Source organism: Manacus candei, unplaced genomic scaffold (genome assembly GCF_025592945.1).
Source record: "Manacus candei isolate 608988 ecotype Guabito, Panama unplaced genomic scaffold, ASM2559294v1 h1tg000103l, whole genome shotgun sequence".
Lineage (NCBI taxonomy): Eukaryota > Metazoa > Chordata > Aves > Passeriformes > Pipridae > Manacus > Manacus candei.
Genome location: NW_026138151.1, coordinates 1290080 through 1310815, shown reverse-complemented (window position 1 = coordinate 1310815; position 20736 = coordinate 1290080). Strand labels below are relative to the sequence as shown.

The 20736-nt window shown below is 40.5% G+C and overlaps 1 protein-coding gene and 1 non-coding gene across 12 annotated transcripts; both read right to left on the bottom strand.

Moving 5' to 3' along the window:
• Positions 1-108: 108 nt before the first annotated feature.
• Positions 109-20401, bottom strand: LOC127461384 (E1A-binding protein p400-like). 11 transcript variants are annotated; one of them, XM_051769171.1, is made up of 31 exons: positions 19615-20401; positions 18635-18801; positions 17071-17256; positions 16701-16841; positions 16163-16241; positions 15342-15680; positions 14945-15081; positions 14401-14570; positions 14067-14241; positions 13840-13976; positions 12867-13053; positions 11732-11895; positions 10354-10523; positions 9689-9843; positions 9434-9520; positions 8698-8993; positions 7969-8171; positions 7715-7887; positions 6533-6729; positions 5647-5758; positions 5108-5260; positions 4274-4357; positions 3802-3930; positions 3354-3398; positions 3048-3201; positions 2316-2557; positions 1987-2157; positions 1583-1719; positions 1283-1494; positions 1025-1122; positions 109-767 (listed from the first exon to the last, which is right to left on the bottom strand). In XM_051769171.1, the coding sequence occupies exons 2-31, from the start codon at positions 18725-18727 to the stop codon at positions 672-674; spliced, it is 4722 nt and encodes a 1573-aa protein (XP_051625131.1). In that variant the 5' UTR covers positions 18728-18801; positions 19615-20401; the 3' UTR covers positions 109-671. The 11 variants fall into 11 exon arrangements, with proteins under 11 accessions (XP_051625131.1, XP_051625130.1, XP_051625127.1 ...); XM_051769170.1 differs by having other exon boundaries at positions 17071-17290; positions 18654-18801; XM_051769167.1 differs by having other exon boundaries at positions 18654-18801.
• On the bottom strand, positions 7202-7340 carry LOC127461393 (small nucleolar RNA SNORA49). The gene has a single exon (XR_007900053.1). It is a non-coding gene; the product is annotated as a small nucleolar RNA SNORA49 (small nucleolar RNA).
• Positions 20402-20736: the final 335 nt, after the last annotated feature.

The window sequence follows — 20736 nt, the reverse complement described above, 5'->3', positions numbered from 1 at the left end:
GCGCCGCCCGCTGCGCCTGCGCAGCAGGGAGGGTGTGAGGGAGGGCTCTTGTCGCCCCCCCCCCCCCCCCCCCCGCGTATGTCGCGATAGGAACGAGAGTCGGCGACAGGACGGACAAACTCGTGTTTATTGACAGCGGAGGGGGAAGTAACGTCTGTGCGGGCAGGGCTGTCCTTCAGGATTTGGTGTAAAAGTCCACAACACCTGCGAGCTCCAGAGAAGGGCGACGAGGCTGGTGAGGGGACTGGAGCACAGGTGCTGTGAGGAGAGGCTGGCCTGAGGGAGCTGGGGGGGCTCAGCCTGGAGAGGAGGAGGCTCGGGGGGGACCTGCTCGCTCTCTACAACTCCCTGACAGGAGGGGAGAGCCAGGTGGGGGTCCGGCTCTGCTCCCAGGGAACCAGCAGTAGGACAAGAGGGCACAGTCTGTGCCAGAGGAGGTTTAGGTTGGACAGCAGGAAGAAGTTCTTCATAGAGAGAGTGATCAGACATTGGAATGGGCTGCCCAAGGAGTCACCATCCCTGTTTAAGAAGAGACTGGATGTGGCACTCAGTGCCGTGGTCCAGTTCACAAGGTGGTGTTGGCTCAAAGGTTGGACTCGATGATCTCAGAGGTCTTTTCCAACTTCGTTGATTCTGTAATTCAGTGATTCTGTGAGCTCACGGGACTTCCACTAGCTCAGAACTTGCTCCACTGTTTGTTCCTCTTCTTGTTGCTGGCTAGGTTGTTGCTCCTGCATCTGAGGACCTATTTGTTCTTCACTCAAGGCCTAAGGCAACAGAAAGACGTGGAAGGAGGGATCACAGGAGGCCTCTTTGTAATTGTTTTAATTCTGAGTAGATAAACTCCACAGTTGCTACTCTGAATTCATGTAAAGATTTATCCTGAAATTAATTCCTAGTTGTCTCTAAACCAATAATTGCAATCAAAAAGTCTGACTTGACAAAAAAAAATTATTATATACGTCAGGGCTGGCTGCTTCTGACATTGCTGAAATGCTCCAAAAATGAAACAACTGGAATTCACCTGGAAAAACTGAACGGACCTTTTCCTGCACTGTCGAAGGCTCTGCACGGGTGGAAACAACTCCAGACATTGGTAGGAGCTTGTCATAGTTCTCTGCACTGAAAGTAAATGAAGTAGCTTAAGGTAACTGAATTTTGTGCAACTATTTTAATATTAATGATGTTTTAACTGAAATAATTTTAAAATTCTGGAAGAGGAATCTGCAGTTAAGATCTGACACAGCTGGGGATTAGCAGGGAACTCCAGGCAGTTCTTTACCTGGAAATATGGCAGCTACACTGTCAGACCAGAGCAAAGAGTTGAAAGCCTGGGCTGACCCTCCTGGTGCATCCCATGGAGCAATACTGAAGCACTTCAAGCTTCTCTTTACATCAGCACAAGCAGAGGTTTGATTCTTTGACACTAACTCAAGGCTAAAAGTCAGCACAGAGTTTTTGACAAGAGAAAGGCCCCTGTGAAACACCCCTGTGCTTAAAAAAAAAAAATTCACCAATCAGGCCACCGAAGGGATTTACTGTTAAATCTGGGGAAAAATACTGACAGTAGAATTAAACTTACAAAAACCTCTTTGAGGAACTTCTTTTTCTAGTAGTCATTGTCACCAACTCAAAGTGATTCATATAGATTTGGGTACGCTCAGAATCCCAGTCCTTAGTATAGGCTTGGCTAACACAAAGGGGATAACCACCTGTGTTCTGGAACAAATAAAAATTCAAGGCATAGGTACCAAAAATAAGTAATCATGAGTGCTCTGTCTCAAAAATCATAGTTAACAGTAGTCTTGACTGAAGACTTGCCCCTTAAAAGTTAAAATAAACAGCTCCCCTTCCTTCTTTTTAATGTACTGATAATGCAAAATGATACATCCAAGGTCATGCTGTCATAGCACTGAGGAAATTCATATTTCTAAGTAAAAAACCCTAAGTCTTCACAATGCAAAGCACATTTCAATTGAAACTCACCTTTCCCTCTGGACCTGCAAAGGCTCTCATGTAACGACTTTGGCATTGCTTTGGGGAGCGATAAACATAGTTGGAGGAGTTAACGACATCGCTGACAAAGTCCCAGTTTGCTGTCTGTGCTGGTGACACAACAGCCAGGTTTAAAGGAGGTGTCCGAGACTGCTCCATGGCCTGAGGGGCAGAGGGAAATCCCATCTGTGAAATGTTTCAATTAAACCCTCTTCTTGTGTGCACAAACAATTCCTGTATGAAGCAAGGTCTACGGGTGCTGTAATAAACTCGCAAGTAAAAACTTTCTGAAGTCAATAAAAACTTAAGTACCATCTTACTTTTAACAGTGCCATGTCTTCAGCAATCAGCCATGCAGGGCCATCCTGCCCAGTGTCTGCAGCTAAGCTGGTGAGAGCTGACAAAGGCCTTGCAAAACACGTTTTCTGTGGTACCCTGGGCAGGGCCTTCTGAGCTTGGCTCTTCTGCCGTGTTTTCATTATTCTTGGAGTCACTTGATCAAACAGTGAAGGTGGAGGAACAACCATCCTCCTGTGGCAACGCTTCTTTCTCTGCCCTGAAGCTAATTGGCAAAAGTTTTATTATCTCCAGTGAGAAAGGAACTTTGTGCACCAAGATCATGACAGAAAACTGACTGCTGCAAAACACCTGATTAATGATAAGCCTTTTGCAGGTCCCTTCAACCCATGGTGCCCTAGGACAGCATTTGACTTGATCAGTCACTTTTAAATAACTTCTCTCTTCACTAGTAAAACAAGCTTAAAAACAGATCAAGTGGAGGAAGAGGGGTCTCACTGCTTTACTCCAGCTCATTTAATTCACTTGTATTCCTATTTCTAATTTGCCAGGACAACAGCAAGTTTTCACATCTCACTCCCCCTGCTCACTCTACAGTCAATCATTTCATCTGAACTCTGTCCGTCTTACCAGAGGTAACAGTACATGCATGTCTACATTTGTAAACACAAAGAGATTCTTGCAGAAGGGTTTTCATACTATTTCACACAAAACTGTTACCATGCCCTCCTGTGCAATTCTGAATCCAAACTTACATGACAGCTCCGATCTCTGCTGCTTCCATGCCTTCCTGACAAACACAGGGGGAAGCTCAGACTCTGGAATCGGGGTGCTGCTGTACATCAGGCACAGGACAGAGTCAGTGTAGACATCAGCATGATTCTCAGGTACAACAAAGGGAGTCCAAAGCTTAAAAACAAAAAAAATCCACCCCAACATCAGCAACAGCAAAAAACTCCCCAATCAAACAAAAAACCACCAACCCACAATCCACGGTCTGCCATGAAATAAAGTATTTTAGGTAAGGTTTCCTTCATATGAAATAAGACCTACTGACTTACAGGCATTATTTCTGTTTCTCCATCTGGTCCTTCACTGACAAATTCCTGTATGAGAAACAATTTTTGATAGCTCAATACGTTACCCAGCCCAGAGCCCAGCATTTACAAACATAACCTTTTTCACAATAACTACAATTTAAAAATGACAGTAGAGAAAAAGAAATATTTTAAGGAATGACTCTCGATTTTCAGCATATTTCTCAGTCTCTTCCTTCAGTTATTATTACCTTGATACATAACTGTGAACTTCCAACTGAAGGCAACCTACCAACCCACAGAATTTACAGAATTAAAACTGCTCACAGAGTGACAGCTTTCATTTCAAGAGCACAATAATTGTGCAAAGACTCAAGCCCAGTGCAATACAAACCCAACAGACACAAAGACGTGGTTCATAGTGACAATAAGTAAACTTCCTGGAAAAGCAGAGGTTGGAGACTGATGTTACCGTGTTATAAGCGTCCTGTCTGGTATAGGTTAAGAGTTCTTCTCTCACTTCCTGCTGAAATTTTTGTTCTGCCTTTTCCAGCTCCTTGGCATGCTGATATTCCCATTTTATATTTGCAATTTTCAACTCCTTTTAGGAAGAAAATTTGTACATTTTAAAATATTACTATTTTTCACACTAAATATGCTAACAGCAGTAAATTGCCACTGATTTGAGTCTCACCTTTCATAGGCTAACAGTCATAGCAAAGTTAGTTAAAATGAGATTTTATTCTTGGGTAAGGCCCTCATAGCAGTAAAGAGAAAGGGAAATATGTCTCCCTTTTAATTAGGAACCAGTGTGTTTTCAGACCACAGTCACTTAGAGCAAAATTTCAGTGCTCATAACAAAACAAAACAAAAAATTCTGACACCAGTTAGAGTTTTATATTTTGTTGTTATTAGTACTCAGAAAATGAAATATAGTTACTTACCTCATTGGCTTTCTGGCTCTTTTGATCATCCAAAGTATGACACAATTCCAAGAAATTTAATGCATACTTTTCAATTGGGTTAAGCTGTTGAGAAAAAAAAATTTTTTGACACATTGGTAGTTCTTTAGCTTTTGTATTGGAAACATGTAAATAACAACAAGCAGAAAACAGCCCAAGCAATAAATATACTTATTTTGGTTGCAAATAAAGGTACCACAAGATATATAAGGACAAAAAAACATGATTAGAACATGACTAATTCTAACTTGTCTGCTCCCATCCCAATGGTACCACTGAAAATAGGCTCCAAGTATTGGCTTCCATTTTCCTAACTGGAAAAAAAAAAGAGAATCCCACCCAAGTTGTTACAAACATTCTTGACTGGTCATTAGTGAGCAGGCTTGGGTCCTGCACAAGTAGTCAAAGGGAAAAAGAGACAATCCAAATCTGACAGAACTTAAGGAATGCTGTGAATAGTCATTTAATGGTTAAGAAGAAACAGTTCCTAGTCTTTGTAAGAAAAATCACAAGTATCTGCAAAGCACAGGGCTGTAAACTGGTTTTATATCACTTTATATATCATGAAGTGCATTTAGTCCAATATACTTTACAATCCTCAGGAGAACATTTGGTGACTTAAGTGCTTTGGTACATGAACAGATCTATCAACAAGCTCAAATTACCTCCCAGGAGCATTTCAATATTTAAGTTTGCACAGAACTCTTCAATGTAAATAGATTGGAAGTAAGATACTTCATGAAAGCCACTTGGTTGTTGCACAGGAAATTGCAAATATTTCTGAAGGTTTCCATAAAACAAGAGAAGTCACCATACCTGACCCACCAAGCTAGCCAGCTGTTCTAACTGAGAAGGAACCATGGTGTTTCTTGAATCATACAGCTCTGAATCTGTGTCATTTCTTAGCTCAGACAGTGTCTCTTCTGTAAACTTTCTAGAATCCTCATTTCCACATTCAGAGCAAAGAACCTTATGGAAACATGTTTTCAAGTATTCAATATGACAGTGTATGATGTCAAAAATTATTTCAACATCCTAAAATCGAGTTTAGAAAAGTCAGATTACAGATATATTTGACAGCTTTTGCTACAGCAGATGTTGTTTTTGATTGATTAAAACAATGTCAATAATAGAGTAAAATTGTCATTGGAACGACTTTTGTTTCTAGATAGTTATCTTCCTATTTTCTATATGAGCTAAAACTTCAGGATCTCTACTGAATTTAACACATATCACTGGCTCCCAAACAAGTATAGAAATAAATATAGAACTACCCATTCAAAATTCTGATCTAGAAAAACACTTTTTTTTAATGTATCATTAAGTAACTGCTCACATTCTTAATGTTACAGTACCTGAGATAAAAAGTCTGTTGAACAATCGTCCCCCTGAGCAGCCAGTTCTTGAACCAAATGTTTAATACCTTTTTTCAACAGCCTCTCTTCAACAGAATTACCACTTACAAGCCTGTAAAACAAAACAAAATGCTGTTGCCTATAAAACAGTGATCCTCTGTGAAACCCAACTGTTTCATGTCTCATGCTCCACAATGAGCACCAACACTCATTTAGAGTCCATCAGGTGCTTTCATAGGAAGTTCTGCATTTGACTCTTAGTTTTTTAGAGGAAAGCTTTCTTTATACACCTGATTTCATATTTTCAGAACACCATGTTCTTTTAAGCTCTTGTTTTCGAAATGAGCAATAAACAGATTGTCTTCTATACATCTGGATTTAACAAAAAATACAAGAGCAGGGTATTTGCTGAGGGTGTCTGCACTGCACACCCACCTGGCCTGTGGTAAGGTGAGCAAGAGCTCCCCTGTGCTCTCAGCACAGCCTTCCAAGGAAAGAAATTTCACTTGAGAGAAGCTTTCAAATACATCTTCCAACAACACAAACATCGGCATCTCATCACCAGTGGATTTGAAATCCAGTGATAGATCAAGTAAGGCATTTCTTGTTTATCAGGAGCTGAAAACACCCATATTTGTTTTGACTGTCCCAACACAGAAGTCCAGATGGTTTGTAAGATGAAAGTGGGAGGGAAAGACAGGAACAGAAGAAACAGTAAGGAAAAGGACAGAATTTTCATTTTTCCCTCTAGTCTGAAGGGGAGATGTATGATATAATCTTTAAAGGGATCTTAAAAGACCAAATTACTTGAACTAGTTTCACCCAAGATCATCTTCCCTCTATTTTCAATTTTGAAACACCAATACTATTTCTTAGCATAAGTCACCTGTATATGTGGATATCTCTGCCTCTTGCAATTTTAGCACACCATTCCTCAGCCTCTGTGTCCACCAGCAGATCCAAATCAGTGTCATAGAAGACAACAGTGTTCACATCTATGTGACTGACACCTGTGGAAGGAGTGTGGGAAGAAAGGATAGCACAGAAGATCCTCTTGTCTTGGTTGAAGTTTTTTATGGATTCCTAAAATGGGGAAAATAAGCAGCTTAATTAGGAATTCACATTAATTAAGAATAAATTTCCGCACAAACTTTTTTAACAAAATGAGAAGATTGGAAAAATTGCTTTCTTATAACTTCCCAAACCTACATTAAGCATGCAAACGTTTTAAGGGATCTGACTGCCCACATTACAGATCCACACAATTCAAAATTAATTTGTCTACCATTAAAACTATTAATTTATGGTCCAGTCAGCCAGATAAAAATCTAAAGATCTATTACAGTAATCACATTATGTCCTCTGACTAAGCACACCTGAGTTATTATATCCTGTACGTGCTTCCTCATTTTTTTTGTCTGTTGACTAAATTGAATCCCTTCTTTTGTGCTGCCTTGTGTTGCTTTAGGGCAAAGTATTCTTTAATATAGCATCTGACAGAAAGCATAATGATACAATTTGAAATAAAAAATGATAATAATTTAACTATATTGTTAATGTTTGCTCAAACTGTAGGCCCCAGAAGATACAGAGAATCTTACTGGGGAGGGAAATGAGCATACTTTCAATTTATCCTCAGGCAATGCCAGGGCACTCTACAAAAAATAAAAGCCCCTGGAGTAAGGCTGAGGAAGTGCCAACATAAAAACAGCAACTACACTTCAAGTACTAACAATGCAAATAGCTACAGATAATGAAAGCAAAAGCAGTTAATCAAAATGCTATTGTGAACTAAAACATCTGCATTTCAAGCACAAATTACTCATAAACATAGGACAACTAGTGCCATACTTCTTGGAAACACCCTGGATGCCTCATCAAATAGTAATATGACTGATATATTTCATATATAATTACATATTTGTGCTCCAGCTACATACATAATTTGCTTCAATAAGCAAGGGAATTATGCAAATGAATTTTGCAAATGTATTAGGCTTCCCTTTAGCATTTTCCCTCCCACTATGAGCATCTATTAACTATTAGCCTGAGTAAGAGATCCTCTTACCAGATAATGCCAGCTGTGAGCACCACTCTCACCGACTCGTACGTAGGTGAGGAGATGGAGGTCCAGGAAAAGCTCCAGGATATCAAGCATTGCAATCATCTGTGCCCATATCAGCACACGCTCTCCTCTTGCTTTCAGCTTCCGAAGCAAGACAGCCAGAGCTTCCATCTTGCCTGATTATGAAACAAGAACCTGCAGGTCCCACTCGACCCTTAGAGAAAGCCCAGGTAGAGCCAGGGGGAGGTTTTTAATACCTGAGTCCCACTGCACCAGTCGGGGATCTGGAAACTGCACAAAACGAGGCCTTGCTGTCTGCTGCACTGAGTGGGAGCAGGGAAGGAGCTGTTCCTTCAGATTAGACTTCAAGAGCTTCATTCCATGGGTATATGTGTGAGGAGGATGGGTCACATACAAACGTGGAGGAGCGACAGCTACAGCTGGCAACACACACAGGTCTCTGTAAAACAACCCAAAACTTTATGATAGTAATTCTTAACTGCTTGGGCTATTAACGGCTCAAAAACAGTCATAAAGAAGATGTTTGCATAGAAACATAAAGCACCTGGCTAAGGGCAACTGAAAGTAAATCAGTGTGTGAAGTTTTATGTTAGCATCAAGTAAATGCTAAAAAACACTCGAGGAAATTACCACTATCCATAAGGTTATCAAGATAAGTTTACTACACCTCCTACTTTTTTTGTCAGTATTAACACAACAAATACAAGATAAGTCAAAGTAGAATTGCTACATGACTAATGACAATTGCCATGGAACTATTTAAGATCTTAAAATGATCTAAAATTACACATCTGGGATACAAATAGATTCAGCATAAAGGAATTTAGCCTGCAAAAAGGATAAAACAGGGCACCTTATTTATCACTTTTGGCATTTTACAGTACTTCATATAACGCCCTGTGTTGGAGGGTAGCATACACCCATCAAATCCATGCACAGACTGCAGATGAATTTGTCTCAATTACCTCATAATAAGATCCTTCAGGGCTATCTGCTGCTGCTTCACTGTCAGAATGAGTACCTGCAGTGGATCCTTCAGAACCTCTGCAGTACTGGGATAGGGAAGGCAATCTGCAAAGCCAGCCCAGCACCACTTGTTAATCCTGGCAGAAAAGTGCTGAGAGATTTTTCTTTCACTGATCCAAGAGCAAGTTTCCAACAGGTCTCTGCCATACAGGGGGGTTCTGGAACAACGACGCTCATTCCAAGAATATATTTTGTCCAGGCGTTCCTTTAGTTGTCTTTTTTCTTCTAGGATACCCTTTAAATTCAAAATTCTTTTCTGAATCTATTTTGACCAGATAAAGCTTATGCAAGAAAAAAAAAAAGAAATTTATGCAAAACAAAGTAGAAAATAAGGATCATTCAGATAATACAAAAGTTGTGTGAATGACTGAAAGGAGAAGAGAGCAGGAGAAAAGCTGATAATTAGTATTTGTGATACAGGGACAGATGTTAGGTTTGGTATTTTAATGTAAAAATAAATCTGCTTTCCTACTCTATGCCTACTGGCAAAAATGTAATGGGACTTTCAAGCAACTATTGGAGAGTCCACGAGTACAGATGGATCAGACTGGGAAATTACAATATTCTAAATGTTTTAAATATTAAAGCTTTGACTATTTCACACACATGAATCTTGTAAACTATATATTCTTCATGATCAAGTGCATATTTTGATATAAAGAGTTAGCACACTACCTGAGTTGGACACGAAAGTGTAGATGCTGATTTAGGTTTAGTACTCAGGTCATCCACTGTCTCATTAATAAATTCATTTGTTTTTCCAGGAAAGCAGCAAGACAAGAAAAAAAATAATTTCACAGACACGTGATATTACAACATGAAGATAATTATAGATTCTAGAATTTTGATTTCTAAATAGTTAAAAAGTTTAAAAAAAAAAAGATTTTAAAAAAAGATAAATACGTGAATTGAATCATGTAGCACCTTACCTTGATGCTTCAGAGACTGTCTGTCAATAAGTTGACAGAATTGACTGTAGGACACAGTAAACATTTTCCCTCTAAACTGTAATGTTACAGGCTTCTCTGCCTCAGCCATCCTCTCTTGTGCTCCAGCTGTGGAAGCCATGAGTAAAGTTTTGCTGGCTGTGAAGACAAAAGAGGTACAAAGGTAAAAAGAAGAATTTCCTCACTGTACACTGCAGGATTTCAATGCTTATCCCATCCACACAGTGTGGGACACTGGATTGCTATTGAAGGGCAACTTGACTCCAGACATAACTCTTACACTGCACTTAACTGCAAACAGACTGGATCTCCCTCTAATACTGCCAATTTTGGGGTGAAAACTAACCACAGAATAAGAGATCTTTTGCTGCACAATTCATTTTTAGCAATGAAAGAAAACAAACACAACTGCCAGTGAAATTTCCAGTGTTTGCACAATAGTATTGTTCTGTTTATGAAGGACAAATAGATTATAAGGGATTTTATTTTGATTTTGTGAGGAAAGTCCTGTTAGAAACCTGCTAATGGAACTTGATACACAAACACATGGAGTGCAACCTCATTTCTTTCCCATATTCAAACAATATTTAAAAAAAAAAAAAAAGAGAGCAAACCAGAAAGCAATGGATTATTTTACATACAACACACCTTTCCTATGCTGACTGTTTGAAAACAGGGCAAGGGGTTGTAGTCTTTGTGTTTTCTCATGATGATCTGCCATAACTGCTGCTGTGTCCACTGTCTGCTGCACCTGAGACCTTGAGAAGTCTTTAGTCCTACCCTCAGGTTTCTGTCCATACTGCACTGGTGTAAATAACCTAAAAATTAACAGATGATCTTTCTACACATTCAACAAAACATACACGAGGAAGTTGTTAATCCATTCATCCCAATACAAAAAATTAAGATCTAAGGCAAATACTTATTTTGAGTCAGTAATCTGAGCTTGAAGAGGCACCCAGATGCAGAGCATAGGGCAGGAGGGATTCTGCTTCTCTCAACATGCAGAAGAAACACAATATATGTAAAATGCAAACGCTCTGAGGCTCCAGTCATCACTGAAAGATTATGTGGAAGGGGCATGACAGAGCTCCCATATCCTTTAATCATCTTTGGAGGCTGGACACAGCAAGAGAACTCCCCACAAGGGTCAAACTTGTTAATGGAGCAAAGCCTTAACTATGGGTATGGGTTTAAAAACACTGCAGTTGTAAAAGCTGACTTCACAGTAACTGTTTAGTGTGTGCTGCTTCCAGGAAACCAAAGATGTCTAAATAGGAAAAGAACGAGTTCTTATTCTGCTTCACATATATATTTCAGCTATTCCTTCCAATTCTTTAATTTCATTAACTGTCAATGCTCCCTTCTGGCAGAATGGCCTAATAAAACTAGTGCAGGACATCCTCACTGTCACCTGTCACAGCCACATGTCACACAAGCTGTCTTGGGCTTCACTAACCTTACTCTGCTTTTATCAGGTTAATTTATTGTAAAATTTAAGGCTACATTGCTCTACAGCAAAATTACATTTGCTCCAAGACTCAAAAATGAACCCTCCCAACTGCTCTTCACAGAGTCATCAGCAATAAACAAATAAGCTCAAAATTTAACAGAATATCTTTTCCTCCCCCAGGAAAAAAAATTAAAAATTCTTTAAGTGCTTTGCGAGTACATCTTAGATTTAAAATTAACTAGAAGATTTAATTATTCTGTTTAGGAAACTCTACTGCAGAAGTCACTTCTCCTGTTTGATCAAAACCACAAGAGACTTCAACTCGGTTGAGTGTGTCAGAAAAGATCAAGACTGAGCCTTCACAAATGAAAAGAACTATTAAGTGGTAAATATCACTCTGCTTTCCCTCAGAAGGCTGGCACACAGTGATCAGTCTGTAAACAAAAGATACCAAGAGAAACAAATAATTCTGATTTAATCCCCTCAGCCCTCATAAATATTACTCATTTCCACCTGTTACTTAAAATAAATCAATCAACAAACAAATAAATAAATCACCAGAACACCACATACCTGTTTGGTTTGAGCTTCACTGGCTCAAGTCTGGGTGTTGAAGGGGAGCAATAGATCTCTTCAATAAGCTTTCTAGTTACCTTCAGTTTTGGCAGTATTTGTGCCTCATAGCAAGTAATTTGGTTTTCCATCCCAATCACATCGAAGAGAGACTGGTCTGCATGCTTAAGTTATTAAAAAAAAAAGAAAAAAAAAAACCACAAAGTGAAGAAATATTTTACTACCATTCAGTTGCAGTTAAAAAAAATAATGGTAATAATTCCCCATTATCTGAGAATGACTGAAAAGCTCACAGCTGATGGCAGAGCTGAAGTGAAACCTGGAAGAGCCAAGTGTCATGTGACTGTCCAGAGAGCAGCTGCTGTTACTTTAAAAGGTTTCAACAACCTACACCATGAAAATGGAGCATTATGCTCATGTTACCAGGAGTCAAAAACAGGGCAGAACCCTCAAATTACAATCCTTTGTAGAACTGGTGTTCCTGACCCCCCATTCCCACCCTGACACATTAACCCCATTTCCTTCACAGCCTTTGATGCTCACCCTGTCCCCCCACCCCCAAATGATTTTTACAACAGGCTTAAAGAAGAAACTACTTGAATTTCCCAGGACACACAGTGCTACTTTTTTTAGCTTTGTCCAGTCTCTCTTAAGCCTCTAATATTGCTGAAATCACTAGCAAAAAAAAAAAAAAAAAAAAAAAAAAGATGAACTCCCTTGCAATGTAATTTTAACAAACAGACAACAGTTAAAGCAAAACTGCAATCTGATACAGCTTCTCATCTCCAGGGCTGTTCACAGCTTAACTATGCCTTTACTGCTCCTCAGGTCATGATAAGCAGTTCAGGTTAATTGGGAAATTTCAGGAAAACCAGAAAACGTTACAAAATAGTCTCACTTTCTTTGACAAGGATAGCAAATTCCCAGCATACCTACTAAGTTCAGTACTAGCACAAAGTCAATGGTTATTATTTGTAATAAATCTTAGCAGTTGCTCCTAAAAATAAATGAATTAGCAGTTCAGATTTTGCACTTTAATTGGGCCCTGAATTACGTGTAAGAAATTTTATGTCCTGTGCCACCGTCTCTCTCGGTCAAATCAAGTCAAGCACAGGAGAATTACTTTCCTCCTCACCTTCCAAAGGTCCCATCCCACTGCATCCAGCACTGGAGAGGCAGTTGTGAGCTGCAGCCTGTCCAACACACAGGAGGAGCGTGGACGGCGAGGACTGAGCAGGTCAGGGTGATCACACACCCTCAGCAGCTGCATCAGAACCTGGAGGATGCTGGCAAAGTGCCCACTTCTAAGACATTCCTGAGCCCTGTTATTTAAAGTGAAAATGTATTTTAAATGACCTTTTAAAAACAGTGCTTTTTAGGAGCTGGGGTATCTCTGCACACTCAAATTGTTGTTCTGAATTAATCTGAGAACACCAAGTTATCACATTTTGAAAAGTAAGAGTTTAAAGATGCAGCCTTCCGTTCCTCCAGTTTCTCTCACATTCACACAGATTGTTAATAAATTTACACAAGATATTCTGACTTTAAAAGTCACATTATCATAAAAGGGATTTTCTCAAATAGGCACTCTATTTCCAATGGAAATGACACTGGATAATATATGAAACACATATTGTCAATGTTAAGGCCTTTTATTAACACCTGAATAAATATCACTTTAAATTATCAAATTCACCAGAAAATACAAGCTAGATGTATCAGAAAATCAATGTAACATATAATCTAGAATATTCAGTTCCTAAATAACTTTAGAACTAAATTTAAACAAAAACTGTGACACATGGTCAATTGCTATAAATATTTTGCCCCATAATCTGCAAACACTCTTTGCTTGTTTATGCTTCTTTTCACCTTGCAAAACATCTATATAAAAATAAACAAACAGAGGATGAAGAAATGGCTGAATGCAATTACCACTTGGTGTGGAACAGCCTGCACAGCACCACGATTATGCCAATGTGCTTTAATCTTTACTTTTGCCCATGACTCACTCAGAATTAACACACTAGCAAACAAGCTCTCTTGTTGTAACTGGAAGAGTTCCTCACTTTATGACTGAACAATCAAGAACTACTCAACAGCTGTACCTTGGCTGGGACAGGATGTCTTTATACATCCCCTTCTGTCTGTGAGAGAGAGCACAGGTGAGCACGTGCTCATATTTCCTGGGCAGCTCCTTCTCCACGTGAATTTTGGACCTCTGCAAAATAAATGACTGCACCACCTAAAAGAATACAGAACAGTCATTTCCTAATTGTATTTTCTCAGAGAAAGAGGTGCTAGGAATAAGATACTGTCCTCAGGAGAGACATACTCTGTGCAGTCCCACTGCAACTCTCTGGTAATGCTCTTTGTTCTCCTCCACAGATGCTGCCTTCACGGAATCCACAGAGGATTGGGAAGTCTCTGGAATCAGGAAACAGGCAATAGCCCACAGATCTTTTAATGAAGTAGGCAGAGGCTTATTCATCAAGAGTAAGCGATGGTGACTGCAAACAACGAAGGTAACAATTAAGGTAAGATCTATTTCGTAACTTAAATTACATCACAGAAAGAAAAACTTAAAAACTTGCAGTTAGAAGCACTGAAGTTATTTCAGAACCGACAGACAAAAAACAAAAAGAAAAATGTGAATGAATGCTTCAGACCTCTGGAGATGGAATATTGCATCCCAGTGCTTCTCTGTCAGATCATTCCCATTCTGCCTCTCATCTAAAACCAGGTACCTCCACTGTACTTTCATGAATGCTTCACAGTCTTGCAAGAATTGCTTGCAGGAAGCAATACAGACATTGAAGTTGCTGGGGTCAGACCATTCCTGCAACACAAAAACACAGAAATCCTAAAGGCTTTTTTGATGGCTTTCAGAGCAAAGATTATTGTTTCCTCTTCTGAGATTAAAATAGATTATCTTGCACTTTATCCCAGGGCAGTTCTTCAAAGGTTTCAAAATCCCAAAAGGCAAGAGAATGCTCAGTTTAACCCTCTGATTGTGATGTCTAAAACATTATTAAAAGTGTATTTAATAGGACTTCTGTTTTCCTTAAAGAAGAATAAACTTTTCCTACAAAACACAGTAGGCCTGAAGTTTTTAACCACAGTGGTATACCCAAAACTCAGGCTGATATTCTCTTTCTGTGTGATGCTTATGCTGCCCAGTACATGTGTAAATGAAATGATGTTCCACAATACCTGCCCAGTTTTAAAAAGTTTTCCTGGGCTCCCAAGATACAGAAGAATTTTCAAAGCAGGACACCAGCATTTCAGTTCAACCTCCCACTTCAGCACATTACAGTTTTGTGAGACAACAAGAATTGGACCCCAGTTACCTACAGAGATAAAAGATAAAGCAGGATTGGAAATGACTGTTTACCATTTCAGAAATTACAAGAAAAGGCAATAATGTATATAGACAACATACACATGCACCAACAATTATAGGAATTGTGTATACTTTTAAAAAAAAATATTCCAAGTACATTTCTTTAAATTACATATATTAAAAGCAATTTTTTTTCATCTTAATGAAAACATTCATTAATGAACTGTTAAAAATATGGAAGTATAAAATATTTATAATATTTCATACCTTCATTACATGCGAGATGTGCAAAAAAAGCAACAACTTGCACTGTTTTTCCAAGCCCAGCTTCATCAGCCAGAATGCCATTGAGATTCATCTTGTACAGCTTTGCCAACCACTCCAGCCCAGTTTTCTGATAATCTCTAAGAGTTCCATGTAGCAAGGACGGGGTATCCCATTTTACAGCTGTCGTGGTTTGAGCACTGCCTTTGGGTAACAATGCTCCTGCAGCAGCAGCAATGCCTGCTAAATCTGCCATGGACTTCTCCACAGTAGATGTGAGAAGATCTGGAATCACCACCTCCTTCTGAAGGCTTTTGCTCTTATTTGAAGAGTCTCTTTTTTCTGCACAAAATAATAAAATCAGAGTGCTGCCGTATCTGAGATGAATAATTCATTAACAGATTTGATACCATTTACAGCTAATCCAGGGTCTGAAGAACACAGGAATTCTTCAGTACAATAACACTGTTTAAGTGTCTCAGACTTCATAAAGAAGGGCAAGCTGAGGTGGGACACAGGTGGACACACAATAGTTTCAGTGAATTCAGTCTCATGCATGGTCTGCAAGGGACATAAAACTGAACTCTTGACACAAACAAGAGTTCAGCAACAAAAAGCCTTTACAGTGTGTTAAAAGCTTTAGTGACCCACAGGAAGTTAGTGAGATGGAGAAAGGAGATATTTATGACTCAAATCTAGGAACAAAATACCAGCTCCTAAACATCTTTCTGGGTAACCTTATACTACCAGTACACAAGAGGAAAAAAAAAAAGTCATGCAAAAAACCAACCAACCAACCAGAAAACCTCCCATGTTCTTATTACCTTTTTTTGAGACATTCTGCAAGTTTAATGCTTTCTTCCTCCTCTCTTTTAACTCTACTTGCAGTTTTAAATCTACCACCTAAAATGGAGGGAGAGTGGGGTGGAGGGAAAGAAGGAGAAGGAAATGACAAACATGAACACATTTACCTTCAAATACACCTGTGGAATAATTAGCAGTTCTTCAACAGCAAGACAGGCATCAGCCACTGCTACAATGCAGAGCCCTCAAATCAAAAACCAGCGTTTGGAACTGGCCATGAGTCATCCCTGTAACACGCAAGAGGTACCCAAGAATAACTCACATCAACACTTAAATGTCCACTGTGAGCCAACTGCACTGTGATCAGTGAGGCTCTCTCCTTCCTGACATATAAGGCCTGAAATTATTCATGCAACCATAACATGCAGCTGTCTTTACCAAGAGATAATATTCACCCTGGGGCTGAGCAAAGCTCAGCTGTAAGATTCTCGCTGTTATGGTCCAATAGGTTTTTATTCAGTACAACATCAGATTTTTTATTTTTTTTTTTACATTTACCTGTTTAATGGTGGACCAGAAGTGTTCAATTTCTCTGGCAGTAAAAGCAGCAACAGCCCTCAGTTGCTTCTCTTCTCTTTTCTTGCATCTTTCCTTATGAAGTATCACATCTTCGTGGTGACGAGCTACACTTAAAATCAGCTGAATAAAACCATTAAATTATTTTATGTTTTTACTCTGCTCTATCTAAAAAGCATATTTCTAGAGAAAGAAAATAATTACAATCCCTTTAAGAGTACTGTTTAAAGTTTACAAACACAGTGGAGAGGCAACCCAAACCTCACACATCCTCCCTGACCACGTCCTAACCATGAAAATGCTGCCTATTCTCCCCCCTCTTTTCTGGTTGAAAATATCAAATCCACATTACCCTCCTGGCAGTTGTTATCTTCCATCTCCTTTCTTGAACAAAATCAGTTGCCATCCACTGCATTTCTTCCAACAGATAATCATGGTGTGATTTGTGCCGTGGGGCCTCATGGAGTTTGGGCAGACGCTTCAGAGACCATAAACCTTCTTTCCTCAGTGCTGTTATTCGCTGCAGAATTTCATTTTCCTTCGAGTAAACATAATTAAACTCATGTTTCCTACTGCACAACACGAAAACAAGACAGAGACACTGTGAAAAACGGTACATGGATAACCAACAGAAATTATTATCCAATCCCTGGGAACATTCTACAGTGTTTGAAGTTGCACTTTGTTAAAAGATAATGAATAATGCATTTTGTGCAGATTTATGTAAAGTCTCTGAAGGACTTTATAAGGCAGCAGTATGATGAAAAATCAGTAGAGAAGCTTGGGATGCAGTGGTACTCAGTCTTGAGAACTTTTATGTTTTTCCTCCTAAAATATAGTACCTCTAGATATCATCCGAAGTGCAGGGCTGATTCAGTGAGAAATTTCACAGAATTTAAATACTCTGCCAGATGGCACATGGACAGAACTCTCTGAGAAGTTCATATAAAAAGATATTTAGCTTCTGGCATTTTTATTAACACATGTAAGCATCCTGCAACTGCTGGCAAGCAAGCACAAGCAGAGCTAATTTTCTTTGTGATTCCTCCCCCCTTATTCTAAACAGGCTGCATAAAAAGTTAAAATAATGGATTCTGTTTAATTAAACCTCCTTCTAGGATTTCATTACAAGAACAAATGCTCTCTTCCCTAGAGAACATGCCTGATTCCTTCTCATTCCTTCTCTTTCTTCAGGAAAAATCATTTGTGTCTGCAGCACTAATTAAAACCAAATGAGAGACACAGGTATCTACAGAGCACTCTAAATTTAAATGAACACAAAGTTTTACTGTAAAGAAAGATTTATACCCAGCTGTGCTATACCATGGCTATATGAAGAAAATTATCAGGCTTGGCAAAGTCATCTGCATAAACTACTGAAATTATTTGCTCCTTTCTCCTCAGGTTGGAGTAATAAATTCTGCCATCCACAAAGTCTGCACACAAAACACAAAGGTCAACACTGCCAGGGCACAGGGAGGGGTAAACACGCTGTTCCCTCTTGCTGCACCTATAATTCACTTACCTGCAGCCTTCCACACACACCTGGCACTTATTTTGAGGAATGCAATGCATTTGATCCAACAAAAATGAAAATCCAGCACAACAATACTTAAACTGAGAGTTGGGCAGACATTGCAAATGATATAAATGAACAGATATGTTCTTCACAGAAGTAAAAGTTCAAGGGAAAGTAAAGTGCCAAAAATTAGACTTCTAATGAGACAGATTTACCATTCTGATTCTGAGGATACTCTCTTCCCAGCTTCAGACTATTTAATGGTGCAGAGCAGATGACAACAGCAATTCTAATGCACAAAAACCAGCCTTCAAAGCCACATACAACATAATATGCAAATCTGACACCTGTTGTGGTGAGGGAACTGGAGCTGGGACCACAGCCACATGCTTCTTACCCCAGCCTGCTGGTTGTACCTGCTGAGGAAAAGCTGGGTTCCTGCTCTGTGGAGCAGGGAAGGAATTATGCAAACTTGGTAAGTTTGGTCCATTTTGCTGTTGGTCTCCCTCCTGGCTAATCTGTTGAGCCACTTGAGGAACAGGAGGCATTCCACCTGCAGAGAGACTTATAAAAACTGGAATTTCAGTAAATAATATAGTGAAATAACAAAACAGTGGCAACACAGGCTGTTACATGGCTGGTCAAATCAGCTTCCCACCATACCCCAATACAACTGCCTACCTGAAAGCTCTGAAGGTGTGAATCAATCAGAATGCCAGCCCAGGATGTACTTACTTGTTTTTCAACCTGACAACACCGAGATCTTTGTTAACAACATCCTACAGAAGGCTGGCAACTACACAACCAATCATTATCAGGGTATCAAATGACCAAAAGGGAAAAATTTCATGCAAAAACATTAATTAAGGAAAGCAACAAATTAGGCTCAGAGGGTGCAAATTTAAACCCAATGCATGGAAAATGAGATGTGTAGCACTCACTAAGATTTCCAAGATTTTCTCCAGAGGGTTTTTAAAAAGTGTAATAATTGGTATTAGATATAATGTTACAATTACAGAAAAGCTCATTAAAGCAATTATCTTTAATTACAAAGCTTAAAACTTAAATTTAATCGTAAATCGTTAATATATGTACTAAATGTACCATCATTATTTTAAAGACTGTGACTTTTTTTTTAAACTTTTGTCAGAACTAATTAGATGTCTCTGTGAAGAGCTATTTTTGAAATGAAATAAAGTTAAGCTAACAAAGTATCTCATTATCAGTAAAGCAGTGCATTGGACTAACACTCCCAAAGCTCCATCCACACTTATGTCTGATTTAACTTCTACATTATTTTGCCATGAAATGGTTTTTATGATCACAGAATTGCTTCCTGCCCAACTATAAAGGGAGTTGATCTCAATGGTCACTGACCTTTTAACTCACATTAATCACTTGAATTCTATTGTCCCAGCAGATTTATCCAACTGCTTTACTTCTGGCAGTCAGACACGGAGGGTTCCTGCAGCTCATCCTGGGTGTGTTTGTACTTTGAAGATAACTCAGGAGGGTCAACAGGTGCTTTAGTTTCTGTCCACCCTCGGACTCGTGATGACCAACCCCGCAGTCAGCGCAGGGACAGAGAGAGGCCGGTGCTGTCACACACAAGGGAGGTGACAGAACCTGCAACAACAGGCTGGAGTCACTCGTGCCTTTTACAGACCTTCGGTTCACAGAGCAGCGAGGCGGGATGGTTCACCCTGTAAGGACATGATGGACCGCACAGCACTCCCGTGAACCCAGCGGGCTGTAAATGCTGCCTGGGGAACGCGGTACCGCCCGCGCCGGCTGAGCTCCAGTGCAGAGCCGAGGGATCTGACCGGACAAGGGATCTGACCGGACAAGGGAACTCACCCGACAAGGGACCTGACCGTGCAAGGGCCGCGCATCACCAGCCCTGCCCTGCCCGCCTGCGCCTTTCCCGGCAGGAACATCCCGAAGGACCCGCACGGCGGAGCTGCGGGTGCCCCGGGGAGGACGGAGGGAGTTTGTTCATCGCCCTCCATCTCCCAGAAGAGAGGGAAGGGGCTCTGAGGCGGAGCTGGGCAGCACCGGGGAGCCCACTTCGGGACTGCCCGCCTGCCCTGCGGACCCCCGACCCCTCCGCGCACCACCAGCCGTGTCCCGCACCCGGGCCGCCACCGCGGACCCCGCCGGGTGTCCCGCCCCGCACACGCTGACAATCCCCGCACACCCTGTACCACCCCCGCACACCCTGACTGACCCCGCGTACCCTGTACCACCCCCCATACCCTATACCACCCCTACACACCCTGACTGACCCCGCATACCCTGTACCACCCCCGCATATCCTGTACCATCCCCGCACACCCTGACTGACCCCGCACACCCTGTTCCACCCCCGCACACCCTGACTGACCCCGCACCCCCTGTGCCATCCCCGCTCCATCCCTGCATTCCGCTCCCATCGGGTTCCCCCGCCCCGCCCCTCCGGCGGCCCCGCCCCTCCGGGCGCTCGGCGATACCATTACCCTC